The sequence below is a fragment of the Eptatretus burgeri genome, chromosome 7, assembly GCF_056783735.1.
Source record: "Eptatretus burgeri isolate ZD-2024b chromosome 7, Ebu_testis_v1, whole genome shotgun sequence".
NCBI lineage: Eukaryota > Metazoa > Chordata > Myxini > Myxiniformes > Myxinidae > Eptatretus > Eptatretus burgeri.
The window spans coordinates 1,007,276-1,032,244 of NC_140967.1; the positions used below are offsets into that span (position 1 = coordinate 1,007,276).

At 40.8% G+C, this 24,969-nt stretch overlaps 1 protein-coding gene across 1 annotated transcript in view; it reads left to right on the forward strand.

The window, feature by feature from the left end:
• The window catches only part of PSMA3 (proteasome 20S subunit alpha 3), an 87,135-nt gene that overhangs the window by 12,877 nt on the left and 49,289 nt on the right, over positions 1-24,969 (forward strand). Inside the window, exons 4-5 of the mRNA XM_085887210.1 lie at positions 10,332-10,433; positions 10,601-10,674. Coding sequence (XP_085743336.1) covers positions 10,332-10,433; positions 10,601-10,674 — 176 coding nt within the window. The remainder of the gene's footprint in view (positions 1-10,331; positions 10,434-10,600; positions 10,675-24,969) is intronic.

The following is a 24,969-nucleotide window of genomic DNA, read 5'->3' on the forward strand; positions in this document are numbered from 1 at the left end:
TTAAGGAGATCCGGATTCTGTATATAAAAGAGCCGCGTCCTAAAGGTTTTGTCTTCACCAGAACAAGAAGAACAAGAACTAGAACTGCCACTTTATAACTGCTGGCAGTGATGACCGGGTACCCGGACCTCCGCTTTTGATACGACGTGAGACTTAAATGATGGTCGCAAAGTTTCGCGTCGATAGGATAAGTGGTTCCAGAGAAAACGATATTTAATATTGTTCTTGAATCCAACATGGCTGCCAAACCATGTGACCTATCAATTAGAAATGAACAAACTTATATTCCCTACTCGTGTGCAATATGTGTGTGAAGTTTCCCCTTGATCTGACCGGCCGTTCTGGAGAAGATGTTTGAAGGATTTAGGGTAAATTCAATATGGCCGCCAAACTGTATGACCGATCAATAAGAAATTAACAAACTTGATAAAGGACCTCATGTAGAATGTGTGTGTAAAGTTTCGCCTCAATCTGTTTAGCCGTTCTGGGGAAGAAGATTTTTAAAATTTATTAATTTTCAATCCAAGATGGCTGACGAACCATATGACTTGTGACATCATAACTTTACATCCTGCCTCTTATCCCGTAGTGGAATACGTGTGTGAAGTTTCGTGTTAATCGGATAAGATGCGTTTTTCCCTCCAAGATGGCCGCCAAACCCTGTGACTTGACGTCATAATTTTTTACTATGAATGCAGACATCATGGAGGATGATAGTTGCAAATTTTCGCTTCGATAGGTTATGTGATTCCAGAGAAAACATTATTTAATATTTTTCATGAATCCAACATGGCTGTCAAACCATGTGACCTATCAATTAGAAATTAACAAACTTATATTCCCTACTCGTGTGCAATAGGTTTGTGAAGTTTCCCCTTGATCTGACGAGCCGTTCTGGAGAAGAAGATGTTTGAAGCTTTTGGGTAAATTCAAGATGGCCGCCAAGCCGTATGACCGATCAATAAGAAATTAACAAACGTGATAAAGGACCTCATGGGGAATGTGTGTGTAAAGTTTCGCCTCAATCTGTTTAGTCGTTCTGGAGAAGAAGATTTAAAAAAAAAAAATTCCCAAAACAAGATGGCTGCCAAACCAAGTGACCTATGACGTCATAATATATTTTTTCTACGGTCAATTGTTGTGCAGATGAGGCTCAAATTTCAGATTTTTCCGATGCAGCGTTGCACCTAACAAATTTTGACCGGCACACCTCTTGACCGATGACCTCACGAAAAATCACCCCTGTTCCCCTTGAGGAGCTTATTCAAATGTATGAAGCGAAAACATTTTTACCCTAGAAAGTTTCAGAGATACAGAGGTCCAAAGTTTTTCGGTTTTTTCAAGATGGCACCCATACCACGTGACCTATGACGCCACAATTACCACTTAAGTTTGCTATCAAAAAAGATACATACTATGGTGAAAATTTCGTGTCGATCGGACTTACCGTTCCTGAGAAAATGATTTTTAAAGCGAAAGAACCCGCAAAATTGCCGGCGGAAAAATATAAATATTAAAAAATAAAAAATAAGGAAATAAACAGAAGAAAAACAATAGGGTTCCCTGTCAGAATGACATGTACCCTAATAACAAGAAGAAGAACAACAACGCGGAGCTCTCTTAGAGCCAGCGTTCGCTATGCAAGACGTGGCTAAAAATTATATTTCGGAAACTGCTGTAGCGATCGATTCAAAACTTTGTAGTTGTGATCCACTCACCTTACTCCATGTAATGAATTTTGTTTCACATCGATGCATAGAGCGGTTTGGGAGAAAACAGTTTTACAGTTTCTGTTTTCAAACGAACATAGCTGCCAAACCACATGACCGATGGCATTGAAAATTTGCACTCTGCCCATGACTGGGTGGTGCATCACCTCTGTGAAGTTTCATTTTGATCGGATAAAGTTCGTGTTTCTATCTAATACGGCTGCCACACCATGTGACCAATGATGTCATCATCTCCACATTGCAGCAGTGGTGGTCGATGATATTTGTTAAATGTCGTTTCGGTCGCATAAGTGGCTCCATAGAAAACATTTTTTTCAATCCAATATGGCTGCCGAACCACGTGACCTATCAATTATTCTTCATTACCCTAGTATCCCCAAGTCATTGGGAACATATCTGTAAAGTTTCCCCTCAATCTGTCCAGCCGTTCTGGAGAAGAAGATTGTTGAAGGTTTTTGGGAAAATCCAAGATGGCTGCCAGACTCTGTGACATATGATGTCATAGTTATCAAACTTTATTCAGCATGGCTCGTCGATCATTTGGGTGCAGTTTCAATTTGATATCCAAAGCAGTTCTGGAGAAGAAGATTTTTTTCCCTTTTTGTTTTTACTTCAACATGGCTGCCAAACCACGTAACGGATGACATCATGAATTTAATAATTTCATTTTTATTTGGTCATGGATTATGTGTATGAAGTTTCAGATTTTTATGACAAGGATATCAAGTAAATCAATTTTGGCTGCTCCACCACTTCACCTATGATGTCATCATTACACTGGCGTACTGGCGGAAAGTGGACGCAGCGACGCGCTGCTCTGGCGCATGCTCCCATACCTGACCTGACCTGATTCCCCATTGGCAGTTGAATGTGATTTGTTAAGTTTCAAATTTTTCAGATCAGCGGTTTCAGAGATATCATTTATTTTTTTCATTTAATCAAAGATGTCCACCATGCCACGTGACCTATAATGTCACACTTATCATTCAAATATTTTCCATGGAGGGCTCACTCCTACTCTGAAATCCTTGTGTCAATCGGACAAGCGGTTGCTGAGAAAAATAAAAGATGAATAAATAATCAAGCAAAAAAAAAAGAAAGCAGAAAAAGGGATGAAGAAAAACAATAAAAAGAAACGGAACAGAAACAATACGGTGTCACAGCCTGCAAGGTGAATGGTACCCTCATAATGAAAATTATTTTAACAAAATTATTAATTTATCTTCTCTATGTTCTCATTATAAAGCTTTGTTGAAAATTTGACAACAAAAGCTCAAATGGAACAAAAAAAAATTACAGCCCGCATCGACACACAGACACACACAAGTGATTGTAAAACCCCGTATTCTGGTGCGCGGGGGATGGACTAATGAGAAGTGATATCTGGGAAAATGAAAAACTATCATGAAGCGAATATCAGAACACGAGAGGTTGTTTGAAATTAACTTACTTAACTTAAAACCTACTGAGAGCGAGGAGAAAAGAAACAAAATGTGCGAACTACTCCAGAAGATGACAAGTTGAAAAATTCTCGAAAGTAACCCTCAACCCCCACCCACCCCCACATCTTCTGTTCTGCTAAGTTTGGACCACGAAAGCATTTCTTCCAGAAAATTGTTGAAATTAAAAAATCTGTTTGGATCTACAAATGTATTTCTTTGGTTTGCAGTGGAACAAAACAAAACAAAACAAAGCTGAAAAAAATTATTAAATCTTAACTTATTCCACACAGAAATCCTAAAATGGCCTGGACAATATTATTGGCACCTTTTAGAAGTTGTAAGAAATAATGATATTTCAAGCAGGTGATTCTCCTTTACTTTGGAAATGAACTCACCTGTGGCGAGTTGAAGGTACCTGCAATATAAAAATCACTCATTCAACCAGTTTGAATGGAGAAAAGGAGTCATTCTGCTGTTTTGTGTCACTGAGTACCGCAATGTGCAGGGAGAAAAGAAAGAAAACCAGAGAATTGTCTGAGGACGTCAGAAACAAGATTGTAGCCAAGCATGGACAATCTCAAGGCTACAAGTCCATCGCTAGAGACCTTGATGTTCCTGTGTCCATTGTACACAATGTTATCAGGAAGTTTAAGGCCCCAAGGCACTGCCACCAACCTCCCTGGACGTGGCCTCAAGAGAAAACTTGATCGAAGATTGCAGCGAAGGATTGTTCGAATGGTGGAGAAAACACCTCGATCAACTGCCAAACAGATTCAAGCTGACCTTCAGACACAAGGTATGACAGTTTCAACTCACACCATCTGTCACCAACTCAATGAAAAGGGTTCTATGGTAGGAGACCCAGGAGGACCCCACTGTTGAGAGAGAGACACAGACACAGACACAGACACAGACACAGACACAGACACAGACACAGACACAGACACAGACACAGACACAGACACAGACACAGACACAGACACAGACACAGACACAGACACAGGCACAGACACAGGCACAGACACAGACACAGACACAGACACAGACACAGACTCACAGAAAGTCTCACAGAATGACACAGACACAGAGAAAGTCACAGAAAGACACAGACACAGACAGACAGACACAGACACAGACACACAGACACACAGACACACAGACACACAGACACACAGACACACAGACACACAGACACACAGACACACAGACACACAGACACACAGACACACAGACACACAGACACACAGACACACAGACACACAGACACACAGACACACAGACACACAGACACACAGACACACAGACACACAGACACACAGACACACAGACACACAGACACACAGAAAGACAGACACAGACACAGACACACAGAAAGACAGACACAGACACAGACACACAGAAAGACAGACACAGACACAGACACACACACACAGAAAGACAGACACAGACACAGACACACACACACAGAAAGACAGACACAGACACAGACACAGACACACAGAAAGACAGACAGACACAAAGACAGACAGACACACAGAAAGACAGACACACAAAGACCGACAGACACAAAGACAGACAGACACACAGAAAGACAGACAGACACAAAGACAGACAGACACACATACATAAGAAAGGCCACCTGGAGTTTGCCAAAACACACCTTTTTTAGTTTACTTCGAGTAAACCCATTTGTTGCTCCATTGAAAAATTTTCCCCTCTTTTCTTTCCCGACATGTCATCGTCAGAACACACAAACTAAAAATTGACGAGACCAATGCAATCATTTTTATGAATTGGTTCGGTAACCTCTTGTATGGCATGCTGAACAAAATAAATGTTTAAAAGGCATTGAATCATAACTTATGTGCACATCTAATCGGCCATTTATCTCCCTTCATAAATTGCTATTGAAACGGGTGATTAGCTGTGTGCACGTACAACGATGTTTTTGTCACTGTTTAAGGCTTAGGCATGTGTTGTCAGGACACTCGCCAAGTGCTTTTTGTAAATTCGGCCCGTGGTGTTTGTAAATGGAGAGATTACTGTGCTTTGGCATTGACAGATATTTCAAATGTCTGTTCAAAGCACATCAAAACAGCAGCAACAAACATAACCTCTGTCTACCTTCGGTGGTAGAGGTAACAACAAGCAACATAGAAATCGACGTGAGAATAATACTGGAGCGAGAAACCGAAGCAGCAACACCAATATATAAGTGCAGTAGAAAACCACCAAATATCTCACAAACAAATGCATAAGATAACTGGCATAGACTACCTGCACAGAACAAGGTTAATAATAAAATCATACCTCTCCCCAAGAAACAAAACCAAGGTTATAAGCCAGCTGGCAGTGCCAGTGTTCCAATGGAGCTGTGTTATTGTACTGTTGTGGGCTGGAGGTGGCGAGAACAACCACTAGGTGGGGAAAGCTTGCGTCATCTCCCACCAACTCCCCGGAATTGTAGGCCGTCGCTCAGATAACTCGATGAGCCGGCGGGTCGATTAACCGACCGTGGTCGCCAATATTTCAACCACGTAGCGTCGGGTCAATTTGTCTATAACCAATTTACCTAATTAACTACGCGATTTCGACAACCGGGGAAACCACGCCCTCGGCACGTCTTGCTCGAACCGGGTCACTCTACCGACTATGGTAGAGTTCCAACTACTTACGACCAACTCCGGTTCGGGTGTAGTCGAGCGGAAACTGCTAAAGCCGTGCCGGCTACAATTGTCCGATTACCGGGGATGAAACCCCGCCTAAACTCAGATACGAACCATGCTGGACCAATTCAAGAAAGGACGGAAACGAACTGGGGACATTTCTAACAAGTTTTATTTACAGTAAAAGACAAAGGCAAGACAACGCGAATGTGCAAGAAGTCTTTACAATGATCCAAAAACACTTATTCAGTTCTACTTAAAGACTGGCCCATACGCAGACACACACATAAATGAAAAGAAACTCAGAGTTCTTTATTGGACCCTCGCAGCTGAGGAGAGAGACAAGCTGGGGGTCACAGTTCGGTTGGGTACTTGGCCGTCGGAGAAAGGGGGTACTCTGTGCTGCGTCACCTAACAATGGTCGATGGTTGGTCCCCAGTCGCACGTGTGGGACTCGAGGTTTGTGGTGGGGCTCGGGTGGTGAGTAGCGAGGTCCACGGAGGGGGGGGGGGTCAGGGTCACTCTTTCCTTCCTTGTACAGGGCCAGCAGAGACACGTTCGCCGCCTCGGCGACCTTCGTAACAGCAAAAACCCCTTTCGTGATGGCGAAAACCCTCCAAAAAGACCCCTGCTTCAGAGAGTGCTCGGGAATTTATGGACCTCCCTCAGCGGGGAGGGGCCTTGGTGAACACACCTCACTTGTCCGCCTTTGATTGGACAGGGTCCCACGGCATACCTTTCCAGGGCGGGGCCTTGGCCCCTGCCGGGAAACCCCAGCCACTCTTCCACGCGGGTTCATACTTGACGAGTAACAGTATCAATGTTGCAAAGGTTGTTGTGAAAGAGTTACAACGTTCGTGGGAGCCGAGAAACCGGAACCGCGAGATCTTGCCTTGGCACGTCAGGGCATGAGAAGGCAGTTGGCCGGTGGTGGATCTTAATGGGCCGAGGGGTCATGCAGATGGGATGGTTGTTAGATGGCTTGTTGGAGGGTTCGTTGGATGTAAAGATTTAATAACCTAACTAAAAAAGAAATCGCAACGCACGCCTTTGATTCTCCCACTAGACAAAAGGAAGGGGATCTGACTACACACATACTTAACGACATAACTGACTTTTGGGACATCTGTATGTTGAATGCACATGGTTTCCAGATCCATAACAGTACATTTCCACCGTCACACATGAACAAGCTGGACACCAAAATAAAGAAGCTGCTTATGATCTGAAAAATGTTCTGTAAAAACCAATGTATCCTGAAAATGTATACCTGCAGAGACGAGTTTAGCGGCTTAATGGAGCTAAACGAGGTGTGCACAATGACGACCGTAGTGTTGACAGTGTATGTTGGAAGGTGACCGAAGGAAAGTTGATCTGACTGTTGGACCCAATATTGCATGAGCACGAATAAAATGAGCAGAAAAAGGTCTCCCAAACTCGTCTTTAATTTTTCTTGTTGCAACGGTGTGTGTACTCTTGTGTCTTACAATCAGCCATGATCCTTCTTGGGCAAACCACATTTCAATTTTGTCCTCCAAAGCCAGCCGCTGACTGAGCATCCTCTATTGTCCAAAGTCCATCCTTGGCACTCCTGAACTCCTATCCACCGACAAGAACTTCATCTGCAGCATGATGGAATCCTGCACTCCCCTCTGTGCTGGCTCCTCTTTCTCACATCTTGCTCAGCTTGACACCATGGAAACCAATTCCTTCAAGATCATTTGAATCTCTCATGATGAAGCCGAGTCTATGGGCCTCTCACTTCGCCATTCCAGACAGGTCGGTGGGCTCTGTCTTCTTCCGCCTCATTTCTGGTCTTGCACCCTCTGCTCTTTCCGTGCTTTGTCCCCCCCCCCCCCCCCAGTTTTCTGCAGGGCACACACAGTCCACCATGAACCCCTCCTGGTGAAACTACCTCAATCTGGAATCACTGCTCACCTCCACTCATTTGTTCCTCTTTTGTTTTGTACCTGTGGAACCAACTTCCACATTCTCTTCATTCTTTCTTCCCTCCCAGTCTTAAAGACAGCTGTTATCTATCATCTCAGATCATCCGCAATCAAAAACCATGATCTTTTCTACCCTCGATAAACCACCCCTAAAGGCCCAGTCACACCTTGACGTTTTAGCCATCTTATGCCGATTTTTTTGGAAAATTTGTTGAATACGTTATGTTGAATACGAATACGCTGAAAAACACTGCCATACGTCGTAGTACGCTGGCTTTAAACGTTGTACTTTTCGGTTGTCCTCAAATTTTCCATGCTTGAAATTTTAAGACTTATGCCAGCGTATGACTCACACGTTCCGCATAACGCTGGCCATAAGTTGTAGGCACGTTACGCGATCGTTGACACATGTCGACACACGTTACTTGTAAGTAACTCATAAGTCGAAACACGTCGAGGTAATGTTTAGCGTACCCGAAACTTATTTCTAACCTATGAGTAACGTGTTGTAAGCACGTTACGCGATCGTTGACACACATCGACACACGTTACTTGTAAGGTACTCATAAGTCGAAACACGTCAAGGTAATGGTTAGCGTCAGTGTTCCAGACTCCCTGTTTTTTTTTTTTTGTTTTTTTTTTTTCTTCCTCCTTCCTTCCTTTGGTATGATGGTGATGTTGACACTTCGATTTCTAGTGCGGTTATAATATAATATAATTAATAGACTGCCGCTCAACAATTTAAATCATAACCGCACTGTACACTGAACACCGTCATACCGAAGAAAAAAAAAAACCGGGAGTCTGGAACACTGACACTAACCATCACCTCGACATGTTTCGACTTACGAGTACCTGACAAGTAACGTGTGTCGTCGTGTGTCAACGATCGCATATCGTGCGTACAACTTATTCCCATCGCATGCGGAACGTGTGTCGTACGGCAAGTACGTCGTAAAATGTTTAACACATTTATAATTGCAAGACTTACTCCACTTAATACGATGTATGATAGCGTACTTTAGCGTTCTATTCACGCATACCAAACTTACCCATTCCGTATTCGACGTGCGCCAGCGTTTTAGACGCATTTTTCAGAGGTCGGCATACGCTGGCAAGATCGCCAAGGTGTGACTGCGATGTTGACACTTCCATTTCTCCGGCGGTTATGATTTAAATCGTTGAGCGGCAGGTTTTTAATAGGCTACGCCACGAGTTCGGCGGCGATACGTGCAGCACGCTCTGCATAAGTTAGACTATCGTTGGGCAGAGGTTGTGAACGCCGACAACAGGCTAAGCATTCGTTGGTTTAAGTTATCTATAAGACAACGAAACGTTCTGTGTCCATTACTAATATGTTATGCATACGACCATCTCATTGTGAATACGTCCGAATCTTAAAAAAAAAACATCAAAAGTTCAAAGTAAGCCAGCGTTTTACATACATTTTGATACGTTGCCATTGCTGGCTAAAACGTCAAGGTGTGACTGGGCCTTAACCTTAACCCCCAAGTTTTCATTTTTCCCTTTCTGAGAGTTTGCTTCTGTATCCATATTATGCACCCCCTGAATTTTCCCCTACCTCTCTCTCATCCTTACCCACATCCCTTGTTGTCAATCTGTCTATTTTCTCCCTTGACCCTGCTTTTGGCATTTTCCCCTTCTCTTTCTGTTGTTCCTTTTTTTTCTGTTGCTTCCTGATCCATTATGTGCTCTGAAGGCAATTATTGAAATGTCAAATCAAAACGGTCTGGAAAAAGGTAGTTCTTTCTGCTTCTGTTGCTTGGTTTCTCAGAATCCTAACCCTCCAGCCGACTAAAGTACAGCATGTGCCAGGAATGTCAGATAAAACAAAATATAATGCAGGAAGAAAACAAAGCAATTGCCAATCCTGTCTGCCATCATTCCCGATGTTTTTATGGCAATGCCGAAAGGAATTGTCAGGTTATTAGCATGTGAATGGCCACTCAAGAAAGCCATTGCGTGCATGGGTGTGCGCATGTGGAGCATTTCCATGTAATTTGGAGTGGTTCAGGTCATTGAAGGATGACTGCGAATCCTTCGTTTATAGTGTGCATCCTATTCCAGCAAGTAGCCAGCCGGTCCTTTGATGCACTGAAAGAACTTCAAGGACCATCTCAAGAAGACGACCGGCTTCATCCCCACCCGGTGGTAGCTATCCTCCTTCGTCGAGACACAGTGGGATTGTTAACATCCAGCATCAATCAATACTACTAGATGGGTTCCTGGCCTAAATAAAGCCTTATCAGACAGACTGTGTACCTTTCTATTCAGCGCCTTGCTTTCAAAGCACCAGTCAGTCATTTTATGGTGGGCTCTGGGATCAAACCCAGACGAGATGGCTCGAAGGTGAGTGTGCTACCTCTGTTGCATCCTTTGGACAAACTTATTTTGGCTGTAAGAACCTTTGGGTTTCTAAGCGATTATTTGATTGTCGTTTTACGTAAAAATATGACATACAGCGTACATGCTGTATGTCCTGTTAATCGCTGCACCCTAACACCGTCTAACTCACCTTGGCAGGCCGTGGCTGGTTTACTGGCAGACGCGAGGCAGTTGGCAGCGACGGCGCGGGAAGAGGCTTCCAACTTTAGGGCAAACTATGGCACAGACATCCCCATCAAGGCAAGTGTTGACATGAGGTTGCATGGTATGATCCTGTGGAGGTGAGCCCTTAATAGTCCTGCACTGAAAGGAGCACGTTTAACTTGAGTGCATATGTAACACAAACTGTCCTTTAATTGTATGTGGTTATCTGAGAGTCAAAATGACAAATGACTTCCTCTTTGCAGCACCTGACGGACCGGATAGCCATGTACGTTCACGCTCACACGCTGTACAGCTCGGTACGGCCCTTCGGTTGCAGGTACAGTACAGTATTGTCTTAAGTGAATGCATTTAATATGCAAACATCATGTTTTCCTCACTTGATTACTGAGATACGTTGTGTGTTCAAAATGTTCTTCAAGTGGGATGTTTGCAATAGGCCAACATTCTAAAAATATTAAAGTATCACGAGGCATTTATCTAAACCAAAATACATACAGGAATTGGACAAAAAATGGAAATACCAATGTAAAGTCACTTAATAGGGTGTTGCACCATGATGTACGGCCTGTACGGCCTGTATGTGCCATGGCATGGAGTCCACCAGCGTCTGGAATTCTGCAGGAGGGATGTGGCACGATTCTTCAATGAGAAAGTCGATCATCTCGCATCTATTTGAGGGAGGTGGGAAATGCTGTTTCAGGTGGCATTCCAGAATATCCCATAAATGCTCGACTGTTCAGATCTGGTGACTTAGAAGGCCATAACGTCTGGATCACATCAGTATCATGATCATCAAACTATTGGTTGACCACACGTGCTCGGTGGATGGGGGCATTGTCATCTGGAAGACACCCCTCTCGGCAGGAAAGAAATGCTGCAACATGGGGTGAAGACGATCACTCAGTCCCATTAAGTTGTGATTGGCATTGACCTTGCTTTCTAAGGGAATGACTGCACCCAAACCATGCCGGGAAAATGTGCTCCACAACATTACAGAACCACCAAAACCCTTCACTGTTGCAACCACGCACTCAGGGTTGTGGAGTTCTTTCGGTTGGCACCACACTTCTTTAGGTTCTTTAGGTTGGTTCAGCAAGCAGGGAGATAGGCTTTTACTTCATTCTATTTTTGAGGATACTAGTGTAGAGAGTTAATTACCAGGTAAAGCTCGGAAGCAAACCCTATTGAAGGTTTATTTCACTAAGACCATAGGACAATCCTCCTTCAATTATGGTAAATTTCTCAAAAACTCTTCGTGTCCATCCATCCATTGGGACCATACTCTGTGCAGAGCGTTGGTGCTACCTAAGCAGTCTCCTTGGCTATTGAGCACAATCCTGGACAGGTCGCCACTCCGACACAGTATAGCAGCAAGCTGGCACTCATTTTGCCGACCTCGGAAGGATGACAGGCGGAGTCAACTCCACCTGGTGTTGATTCAACAACTGAGCGGGATTTGAAATCGGGACCGTTGGATTCCAAGCCCACCACCCTAACCATTAAGCCAACACCAGGCATAGTGTAGATATAGTGAAGGATATTCTTAGTGTAGATATAGTGGAGGACATTTTGTAAACTGACTGCATGTTCATCTTCCTCTTTTTGGTCCTTGTGGACATGTATTTTCTGTGGATTTGAATATAATTAGTAATAGTGAAATTAGGGATCTGATAAAAATGAGAGCTAAATATAGGGAACCAGTAACTCAACCTTGGAGCTGTATTGGGTCTTCAATTGTGGATTCTGTGTCTAATTTTGTTAACAAAATGTGCACCAAGTTTAAGTTATCTGTAAACAGTTATAATGCATGGTTTAACAAAGCCCTGGATAATAGGATTAAGTTGTTTTTTTTATCCCCCGCCGCGTGGCGGAAGGGGGATATTGTTTTCACCCAGGTCGTCCGGCTGTCCGTCCGGGCGTCAACATTTATAGCTGTGAGTGCGATAACTCATAAACTGTTCGCCATATCGTTTTGAAATTTGGGTCACACATGTACCACCTGAAAAGGAAGAACCCTATTGATTTTGGGCGTGGCCGGATCCAAGATAGCCGACTGTGGCGGCCATCTTGAAAAAAAATGTTTTTTGTAATAAATGGAAAACCGCTTATCTGATTTCAATTATTTTTGGTTACAACGTTCCTCACCCCTGGGGAACTTTTTCGAGATGATGACCAAATGGTGTTTTGTTTCCAATTCACCTCCCTCATTATCTGGAATATGTATGACCTTTTTCATTCAATGGTGGGGGATTCCCAATCTCTGATGGTATATTTAGTCGTTGGGGCTTGCTTTCACTGGGTTGGTCTAAACCAGTGTTTAACAAGTCGAGTGTTTGTGAAGACATTTGGTATCTCCATGATAGCTCCGTTATAGCTTCAGCAGATAAATCTGCTAATAATTTTGTTGTGGTTTGTAAAATGTTTCATGTAGAGGTTTTATTAAGAGAGTTAGGCATTGATACGGTTACTTTCACCAGTATCGGAAGTGGGACATATGTTCCTTGTCATAAGTTACTCCAATATATTATCTCTGATAATCAGGAAGTTTTTGTGAATAATTTTGGTATTAAATGGAAAAAAACTAAATCTTTTATTGCTCGGCTTTTCTGGATTCCCACGCTTCATGAGAACCCATACAAGTATTGGTTTTTATAGTGGGTGCCAGGCAGTGTTCCAGAAAACAGTTATCGGTTCTAGTTAACTCAGGCTTACAAGCTGTTAGGGAACAGTTCAGGAAATATTGTTTCGTAATTGAGAATAATTCTGGTATTAACACTTTCTGGAACATTAATTCTTCTTTGGAGTTCTTTGAGAGAATTAAATACCTCAATATCAGGTCAGTTTAAGTTTTTGATTTTTTTTTTACTTTGTATACAAATTTGGATTTAGTACGAGTGAGGGATTCACTCTTCAAAGAGATTGACAAGGTTTTTAATTCTTTTAATCATAGTCAGGTGGAAAAACTAGCATTTTTATCTCAACCTCAAATTTAGGTACAGACGATGTTTTTGACTGATCTTGTGTCATTTGAGGGTGCTGCATTCAAATCCGTCGGGTGCCACTTCATCACTCTTGGGGAAAATGAGATATTCAAGATGGCATCCAAGATGTTCTCTCAATACAATTTTTACCAAATCTCAGCTCTGAATAATGATAGAATAATTTTTTTCCATCAATCTGTATGTTTTTTGGGCCAAGGAATGCAATAAAGACATTGTTAAGCATGTATCTTTATCTGAAATCAATTTGGCGTCCAAGATGGTGGATCAATATATTGCTCATCATATCGTGACCCCCCTGATCGTCACCGATCAATTATTTTTCAAAATTGTTTGTACATTGGTGTCATGATTGCAATGCAAGTTCTGTTTCTTGCTGCACAGGTGTTTGGGATGCTGTTAGTAATGATTGAATATGACTTCTTTTTTTTTAAATATGGCAGCCAAGATGACGACTAAAATTTTTGTCCAACCATCAGCTTTTCATTGGATCTGAAACTTGTGATGGTATAACTTTGCAATATTCTCAGTCTCTGAACTAATAATAAAGCCTTGGCATATAACTGAAATTGAAAGTTTAATATGCAAATACTAACAACAATTTGAGGCTACAGAACCATAAATGTACTTCGGAGTAGTCATTAGGCCTTTGTGATCCAAATAACTTACAACTTTGATGTCTTCTAAAATGTGTGAAAACAAATGAATATCAAGAGTGCCGGTGAGCTGACTAACATACAGATAGAGAGGGATACCCAATAAAGGATAAAACATCCTTAAAGTGCTTCATAACACACAAACTTGTGACTTTGTGATTAAACTAGAGGTTTATGGTCTAGATTTTCTTACATCAGGTCAGGAATATGTTGCTGCACATATGGAAATTCTTTGTCATACAGTTCAAAGTCACAAATCTTTACAAACATGTTTTCATGAGTTTGTGAAAGTAATCAGCACGTGCACTTGGTTCACAATCTTCAGTATCATTACTGTGAAGTATGACTTTAGGCAATATTTCCATCATCTTCATTGACATCAAGTGTTGCTTTTGTTCTTTCATTGTCACATTAATTCTCAGCATGACATGCACAGAAGACGGAGCAAGATAAGTTGGCAGCAACACAGCTACAACATGTGGTTGCACAAGGTTGAGTGGCTGCACAGTCACACTTGATGAGTTTCAAGATCCCTTCAGGAACAGGTAAACGCATCTGGAGGCAAAGCCACTGGAATCAGCAGACTTGATGTTTCATCATTTATCCGCCCAAACTGCCTTGGATCCTGACTTGGTGGCCCATCTTCCCGCGCAGCTCTCTATACCGTCGTCTGATAGTGTGCTCTGCGCACATGCTATTCAAAGGCTGCTGTTGTTGGAGGTGGTGTTGTCAGTTCAGGGGCTGATGTCAGTCTGTTGGAGGACATTTTCGATGTCCAGACACGAAACATCAGAGCCGACATGTTATCAGTGTCATGTGAGGCATGGCCACAGCACGCAGCAATAAATCTTGTTGCTTAAGTGATGATGTCCTTAATTTCACAATCCTCTTTTCCAAGCTTTTCAAGGCAATATCCTGATTGCATTTTCTTTGTGACTGTGGTCTTGCCAATACCAGAGAGACAGACAACTGTATCGCATCCTGAGAGCATGTGAGCAGCCAATATGTTTTTGACAAGACCACTGTGCATCTCAACGGTGGCTTTGATGTCCATTGTAGACCTTGAGGGACTGGTTCCAACCATATAAAGTTGGCAGGTGAGCTGTTCTGTGAAACAGTAGTGCATTAATAGCACAAAGACATCGGTGTCATCACAGATTACTCTGATACAGCCCATGTGTTTGCAAGAAACAGGACTTGCTTTGCAATCATGACATCTGCTTTTTCATGCAGAGTTTTAATGTCTGGTCTGGGGATTACGGCACCCAAGAGGATCTGCACAGGTATAGGTTCTCCACCAGTGATGATCAACTTCCTTCCATTTTGAGGAAGGACTAAAAGGATTTTCTGTCAAGTCAGCAAGCCAGGTCCATCAACTGTACTTTATTTTCTGTTACTGTCAACACAACTTTCTGAGGTGGCAGTTGCATGTGCAGTGTTAGCTGATGGCAGCGAATGGCATCCTGCTCTTGACATTTTGATACTGCTTCACGGACAATTTTTTTTAGCCAACTTTGTCACCGCAACATTATCATCATCTTTTGTAGGTCCCAGCTTGCGAAGTCCTATCACCTTGTTACGAAAAGTTATCAGGCTAGCCACTCCAGGACTAGAGAGTTCCAGAAGGGTCAGTACCAAGTTGTTTTGACAGAGACTGAATCAACTGTGTCCGTGAAAGGTCATTGCCACTGAGAGATTTGTATGTTTCATGCAGTTCAACAGAGTTCCACATTTTTGTGTTATTGTTAGACATTTTGTCCACCAGTTTTTCAAAAGCTTTATCCACAGGATGTGGTGCTGGGCATGTCTTGCTTTTAGCTGCCTGAATATTGCCGGGGTGGGGGGGGGGGGACATGAAAATGGCTTCACAATCTTTATGGTACTGGGCGTCGGCAGCATTTAAATCGCTCACTGCACCTCGACTCAAGGTCGAACCTGCTCTCCTTGTTCATCATTCCGTTGGTCACATACATCAAGTATTCCTTGCTTCAAAGTTTTATCCTCTCCACGATTGGCAGTTCTGCATTGTGTCTCCATCGATCTGGATGTCTTGCATTCTTCACCACAGAATAGGCAGTGCCTCTTAAAATGAAAAGTTGTGATAGCGGATTGCTTTATGTTCTTTCTTTGAGGATCTTCAACAGCCCCCCCAACAAACGGACGCCAACGTTGTCAAACGGAATGAAAACCCATCATTCTTGTTACAAAAACAGCTAAAATTGATGAAAAAGTGGCCGAAATTGAAACCAACACAGTAATTACGGTCGCAATAGCAGATATAATGGAAACCAACATGTTTATTCTACACACAAGAACGGTCGTGACGGAAACAAGAACGGACAATCCCGAAATAGATTGGTGGGGAACGGAAGCAAGATTGGTTATTTCCGTCGCGAAACGTCCGAGACCGAAACAAAAGCGGTTCATTCCGGTTACTGTAGTGCGAACAAGATGGTGGATGCAGTAGAACAACCTGTTACGGTATGTAAATTTTTAGTGCTTGTGCCTCGAACATAAATTTAATATAGATAATATATAGTGGGTAGTACCTGATGTAGTTTTAACAATTTATTAAACCTAATTTTGTTGTGATGATGATGTTTGGTTTGCCTGTATTTCGAGCTCCCGAGTGAAGGATCACTATATGTGTATGCCCAGTTCAACATCGGGGATCGTGTATGGGATCTTTTTACAGTTTTTACTTCATATTAACTTTGTTATTTTATTGGAATTTGCAATTGATTATTACAATCAAATTTTACCTCTTGCAAATATAAACGATCAATCGTCACTGATCGCTGCAGCACGGGGGCACGAATTACACGAAATGTCAGCCACACATTAAGTCAAGAGGGCGCCTTTATCGCTGCTTGTATAATATCCCGTACCACAAACGGGTTTTCATTAACAGACGTGATATATTCAAGGCAGACTACGTTAAAGTTAACTTCCCATAACTTCAAGAACTTTTCAAGCCGCCATGTTTCCCACGTTATGGTAACCGGAATGAATCGCTTTCACTTCGGTGTCCGCCGTTTCGCGACGGAAATAACCGATGTTGCTTCCATTCCCCACCAATATATTTCGGGAGTGTCCATTCTTGTTTCCGTCACGACCGTTCTTGCGTGTAGAATAAACGTGTTGGTTTCAGTTATATTTGCTATTGCGACCGTAATTACTGTGTTGGTTTCAATTTTGGCCGCTTTTTCATTAATTTTAGCTGTTTTTGTAACGAGAATGACAGGTTTTCATTCCATCTGACAACGTTGGCATCCGTTTGTTAGGGGGGCCTGTTCAAGTGTGGTCTGTTGGCTGTGCTTTGAAACATATCGTTGTGTGTGTGTGTCTTTGATGTACAAGTGGACACACGGTTTTTATGAAAGAACACAGAATGAATGTTACTACGGTCATGCAAGCTCGCCTCAAATTGCTCATGGAACCCATCACCTCTGACTCTACTTGCTGCTATAATGCTTTCTATTCGAGCTTGTGTGCCAGTTATAAGCGCTGAATTTTCTACACTGCTGCCAAATATTGCTGGAAAGCAGCATGCAGGTGTCTCAGCAGTGGTCATCATTTACATCACCTGAAAATGAAGAAATCAGTTAGTACAATGTAAAACATCATCACCACAACCACAAAATCTCAGTCATTTTTCTGTTAAAGCCATTGCACCATGCTGCTCCATTAGCTAAAGGCCCTGTAACACCTTGACCATTTAGCCAACGTATGCCTGACGTGTGCAAAATTGGGCTAAAACGCCGGCACACGTCGAATATGTTATGGGTAAGTTTGTATACGTTAAGAGCACGCTGGCATACGTCGTAGTTCGCCGAGCTGTTTGACAAATTTTCCATGCTTGAAATTTCCCGACGTATGCCAGCGTATGACTCACACGTTCCGCATAATGCTGGCCATAAGTTGTAGGCACGTTACGCGATCGTTGACACACGTCGACACACGTTACTTGTATGGTATCATAAGTCGAAACACGTCAATGTAATGGTTAGCATCAGTGTTCCACACTCCCTGTTTTTTTGGGGTTTTTTTCTTCGGTATTACGGTAATGTTGACACTTCGATTTCTAGTGCGGTTATAATATAATATAATTAAAAGGCTGCCACTCAACGATTTAAATCATAACCGTCATACCGAAGAAAAAAAAAACAGGGAGTCTGGAACAATGACGCTAACCATTACCTTGACGTGTTTCGACTTATGAGTAATGTACAAGTAACGTATGTCGACGATCGCGTAGCGTGCCTAGAACTTATGCCAGCGTATGCGGAATGTGTGTCATACGTCGAGTCCGTCGAGAAATTTTCAACATGCTGAAAATTTCTCGATGTACTCGGCGTACAATGATGTATGTCAGCGTACTACGACGTATGCCAGCGTGCTCTTAACTTATACAAAACTTACCCACAACGTATTCGATGTGTGCCAGCTTGGTTCGGCAAATTTTTCATACGTCGGCATACGCTGGCTAAAACGTCAAGGTGTGACAGCGGCTTCACACTTTGATGTCTCGTGCGGTTATGATTTGAATTGTCGAGTCGCAGCCTATTAATAGCCTACGCCACGTGATCGTCGGCGATACGCTGCCGCGCTGTGCATAAGTTAGACTATCGTTGGGCATAGGTTGTGAACGCCGACAACACTCTCAGCATTCGTTGGTATAAGTTATCTATACTGTATGTGATTAAAACGTTCTGTGTACGTTACTAATACGTTATGCATACGTCCAACACGTTATTATACACCCAAAAATCAAAAAAAACCATCAACAGTTCAGCGTACGCCAGCGTTTTACATACATTTTGATACGTTGCCATACGCTGGCTAAAACGTCAAGGTGCGACAGCGGCTTAAGGAAGAACAGATGAATTCATTTAACAAGTGATGTATGGATCATTTTCTGAAGCGGTATCATCAAAAATGTATTTATCTGCCATCTTCGATTCCAAATTGATTTCAGATAAAGATACATGCTTATCAATATCTTTATTGCATTCCTCGACCCTAAGAACATACAAATTAATGAAAAAAATTGTTATTCTATCATTATTGGCAAGTGTAAAGTGTTGGGGATGGGAAAGAACAATGAAAATAGAGATTACAGGATGCAAGGGGTAATTTTGGAGCATGTCACACAGGAGAAGGATCTGGGGGTGGTAATAGATATGGGAGGTAAACAGGCAGCACAGTGCCAGGGAGTTACTGTATAGGTAAAGCAAATGGGGTTTTAGGTTGTATTCGGGGGGGGGGGGAGAGGGGGATCATTTATAAATCAAGAGGTGGTGTTCACATTGTACAGGAATTTAGTGAGGTTCACATCGAGAATAGTGTGCAGTTCTGGTCACCACAACTCAGGAAGGACATAGATGCCCGAGAGAGGGTTCAGCGCAGGGCTACTGGATTGATTCTGGGCCGAGCTAGACTCAGCTATGAGGAGCGGCTGAAGGAGACAGGGCTTCATACACAAGAAATGAGGTGGTTAGGAGCAAATATGATAGAGATGTTTAAGATAATGAAAGGTTGAGATAAAATAAGTGAAGATGAATTATTCAGTAGAGCAGACAGTAATAGGACTAGGGGCCAGAGCTTGAGAGTAAAGAAGAGGAGAGTAAAGACTTAAGACGATGGCAATGCAGGGGTCTTTTACCCAGAGAGTGGTTAATGCATGGAATGGTCTCCCTGCAAAGGTAGTGGCAGCAGAAAAAGTAGATAAGTTTAAATTATAATCAGATAGATACCTGGAAGTTATGGAGATGGAGGGGTATGGGGATGTTGATAAGACTTTTAGGTAGTTTGAGCATTGATGGTGATTGTGTGCATGTGTGTGGAATGCTGTTGGTGGGGGTCTTGTCAAGGGGGGTTGTGTGGTTGATGATGTGTTTTTAACGAATCCCCTGAGAAGAAAATAAAAATAAATTAAAATACAAAAACAAACAAACCAAACCCCCCCCCCCCAAAAAAAAAAACAAACAAACAAACAAAAAATATTTCATTTATTAAAAACATTTTTTTGCATTTTCATCTTGTGTAGATGGGTTGGTGTGGTGTTCATGCAGGCATGATGGGCTGATTGGCCTCCACCTGTGTTGGATTTCCTTGTTTATTAGGAGCTGAGATTTGGTAAAAATTGTATTGAACGGACATCTTGGACGCCATTTTGAATATCTCATTTTCCCCAAGAGTGATGAAGTGGCACCCAACAGATTTGGATTCAGCACCCTCAAATTACTCAGAATCAGTCAAAAAGATATTGTCTGGACCGAAATGCAAGGTTTTCTCATTTTCCACCAGACGATAAGTTTTTATGTGTCAGGTCTGATAGAGCATTCTATTCTAAAAATAAATACTCATGTTTTGATTAGCAGAAGTTTAAGGATAATGTTAATTTTATTATATTGTTGCGGTTCTCGGAACCGCATGCATACAACAGATAGTGGTCCCAAGACAGTTATTCCATTAATATACGTGTTAGCTGTTAGGGTTAGGGTTAGCTGTTAGCTGTTAGCTATTCGGGTTAGGGTTAGCTGTTAGGGTTCGGGTTAGGGTTAGCTAACCCTAACCCTAACAGCTAACAGATTGTCCCTTCCTTTTTGTCTTGCGGGACAACAGGGGCGTGCATTGCAATGATCTCATAGCTCAGTTTGCTTACATCATTTCTTCTTCATTTCATATCTAACGTCATTTCTACTCTTCTTTTCTGATTATTCCTGAGGTAAATCTGAGCCACGTGTGCCCTGCGCTGGGAGATGGGTCCTCAGCTACGGTCAAGCAGGCACTACACCCACAACCCTCCGTACAAAACACAGCCTGCCAAATGCACTCGCAGCGGTAATTTCCACCTGATGGTGTTTTCCACAACACGGGAAACGCACTCAGCATGACGCCCACGCTGCACGGAACGCGTACCGAGGTCGATAATAGAAAGAAAACATCCCACCACAGTAGGGTAAGAATACTGGTTCTGGCTCACTTTTCCCCATGTAAATGAATGGGGGATTTTCAGCCATGAAATTTTTCTTTTTTTTCCCCTAAAAAATCAATCCCCTTTTTAGCCCAAGGTATATTTATTTGTCTCCCCTTTTAACCTGGAGCCTGGTGTTGGCTTAGTTGTTAGGGTGGCGGCTTGGGATCCCAGGGTCCTGAGTTCAAATCCCGTTGGCTGCTGAATTAACACCAGGGGGTTGACTCAGCCTGCCATCCTTCCGAGGTCGGCAAAATGAGTGCCAGTGTACTGGTCCCGGTGTATGCCCCGGTTAGAATAGGTGTACCATATCCCTGTGTGTCGTAAGAGGCGACCAGGGTTGGTGTCAGGAAGGGCATCCGGCCATAAAACATTGCCTCAAGAAAAAGCCAAACCCCTGCACAGCAGGGAAAAATGGCTGTAAAAACGGTCATTTTTTTATTTCCCCTTTTAACCTAGGGGCTCTCTATTCAAATAGCCCAAACAACAAGACAAAGATTTGTTAAAGGTGATTCTAAAGAAATATCTGAAACGCCTAAGCCCCGGGGCACTCTCTATTCAAATAACCCATACAACAAGATAAAGATTTGTTAAAGGTGATTCGAAAGAAATATCTGAAACGTCTAAGCCTCGGGGCACTCTTTATCAAATAACCAATGCATATTGTTTAGCTCACTCATTGAACCTATAAACATTTGTTCATTCTCAAATTCCTTCAATAGTTTAATTTTCTTTGCACAATAATCCCCATCTAAAATATTGAAAAACAAAACATTTGAATCTTTATATTTTTTAAGATACCCCTTTTGTGCCATTACGAAATGATAAACTTCTCTTAATGATCTCATCTGACCACCTCCTGAGTTGCATATCATTTTGATATTGTAGTAAATTATTTTTCCATTGTTCAATTGATAACCATCAAATTTTTCAGTCCATTCAAACATATTTATTATTTTCTTTACATCCTCTAACTTATTGGTTTTTAAATTGATTCGCATATTTGTTTTATTTACCTTTGTTTTAGATATTTTTTCAATAAGACTTATTTGATATTTTTCACATTCATTATGTTTTCCATTTATATACCAAGACTGAGATTTTCTCCACTCTTTAGTTTGACTAATACTTGGTTCGACCATTTATATATTGTGAAAAACGCGGCGGAAGCCCTTAAAAACCCTAACCCATCTTCCCATCGTTAAAACTTGTGTCCATATGGAACACAATCTATTCTATTCACTCTATCATACAATACCCATATGGAACACAATCTATTTTATACACTCTATCATACAATATCCATATGGAACACAATCTATTCCATTATCTAAAATAAATCTCTTATCATCAAAGGCTCCTAATGCCTTTTTATTTACTTCTTCACTATATATCTTATGTTTATAACTTCTTATTGTATTCATTTTCCTATATTCTTCTTTCTTATTCATCAAACAATTATAATAATTTCTAAAAGTTATTGATTTCTTTATTACATATTTCTTTATTCCCTTTAACCTCTTATCAATCTGTTCACCATACTTATAAGCATATGCCTTTGCTCTCAATCCAATAAACTCACTCATTACTTTTCCACCCAACTCATCCTTAAACTTGCCAATAACCTTTTCATTCTTTTTTGAAAATAACTCACTCTTCTTACTAAAATTACTTGTATCATATACTCCAATGTTTTTCTTCATATCCTTATAAACATCGTCAGTTTTTATATCTAGAATAAAACTATCGGTGTCCATATACAACAATGAAGCATTTTCACCATACTCTTTCTTTAAATCATTATACAAATAATCATACATCAATATCTTTGATAAATCAAGAACTGCTGTTCCAATATAAATTGGTTTATCCATGACAATATTTTCCTTTTTCATATGAATAGCAGAAAAGTTCTCTGAAAAAACCTCTTCTCTCTCAAAACTTGGTTTATTTATCAATCTAGAAGCTTCTTTCCAAGATGTTGCAAATCTAATGTTTTGCCTGTTTCTAACATTCTCCATTGTCTTTCCAAAGACAGCATTATTCATCAATTTATAGAATTCCCCTTCAAATTTTACTTTTGTATTTGTTCTCATATCTGTATTGAATTTAATATACTTTTTCATCCAAGGACTTTGTTTAAATTTTAAAACTCTATGAATTTTAGCTACTCTCAACCCAGCAGATAAATATTGTCTCAAGTTCGTTTGATGCAAAACATATCCCTCTTTATCATAGAATGTTGTTAATAACTTTTCTGTTGATTTGCCTTTAATATTAAAACTTTTATGATAATCACTGAACCATTCTTTCTTTGGGGTTTCTTTCTCACATGCAAAAGGAAGGTCTTTATGCTTATTATGAAGATCACTCGGGTACTTCAAATCAACTTCAAAATAATAACCTTCTTCTTTGCCATTCAATTTCTCTTGAGAAGAAATAACAATATTCATCAAAGCCTTTTCATAATCCTTTTCTTCCACCCACTCTAATTTACCATAAGGCAGAGATTGAGACATTGCCCATCCATACAAATTATTAGCATCAAAGTACATCAAATAATTACTATCTTTTTCACTCTCATAATTTGGAAGATATTTATTATTTGCTTTAGCATATCTTTTTGAACATACTTGTGATATTCCACCTCTCTTAGACTTCTCAATCATCAAAAGCATATCTACATCACTGACTAAATCTATATCTTGTTTTGTCATTTTCAACATTGCACTCCAAGCTAAACCAGGAGCTGTGAAATAGCGGGCAGGATCTAATCCATAACAATTTTTATTATGACAGAGTGATCTAAAAGCTTCAAACACATCAGCTAACAATAAAACATCTGTTTTTAGATACAAATCATGATATTCTCCAAGGTTCTTTATCTTAAATATTTTCCAAATTTCTTGTGCGTGTTTATATTCCTTATCACTTATCTCTTCTTCATAAAGGTTATTATAGAAACTTTCTTTTGAAGGAAGTTGTGTTTCTTTAAATCTCATAAATGAATCCATATAACCATAAGGATAAATTCCCTTACTTGTAAGAATTTTCTCTTTACTTTGAATTTCATTCCTTGTTTCAATTTCCTCTCTAGTTAGAATTCCCTCTTTAATCAGAATTTCATCTATAATCAGAATTTCCTCTTTAGTTAGAATTTCATTCTTTGTTCGAATTTTGTGTATAATTAGAATTTCATCTTCAGTAAGAATTTCTTCATTCATTTCCTCATTAATTAGAATTTCCTCTTTACTTTGAATTCTCTCTTTAATCTGAATTTCCTCTTTAGTTAGAATTTCCTCTTTTGGAAAGAATGAATTAAGATTTGGAAAAGAGCCCGTGGAGCTTAGATTTGATGCGAGGTTGGCTAGTGGTGTTCCCATAAACTTGTAAGAATCTAGAAACCTAATACGAGTTAAAGGTTTTGTGAATATCATTTTTGTAAATGAAATATACTTTTGACTTGTGTTTGTTATGGCAGAAATATTCCCTGGTGTTTTTGAAAGTTCATTTATAAATAGATGTGTATCATAGTTGGCGCTGTTGTGAAGAAAGACTGGAATAAAAGAAGGTAATTTATAATTAAGATTACAACAGGAATGAGCGGGACCTCTATATTTACCAGTAAGATGACAATGATCCCTAACTTTAGACTCCTCAATTTCCTCCTCACAAATATGACAGATATTGTTCTTTCTAAATTCTAATTTTTCTTCTATGGTTAATTTCATCGGTTCATTTGTTTCTTTCATTAATTTAGTTAGTCTTATACAATCCTTTTCTAATCGTTTTACAAACTCTTGTGAAGCATTTTTTCCACTATACTGTTCAAGTTTATTATACTTTTCTCCAACAGATGATTTGATATAATAACAGAAACCACAAGGAATATGTTTTTGATATTTATTTGTATATGGTTCTTTTGGATTAGGAGAAGCAGTATTTATCTTTTTAAGGATACATTCAAAATCAGCGTA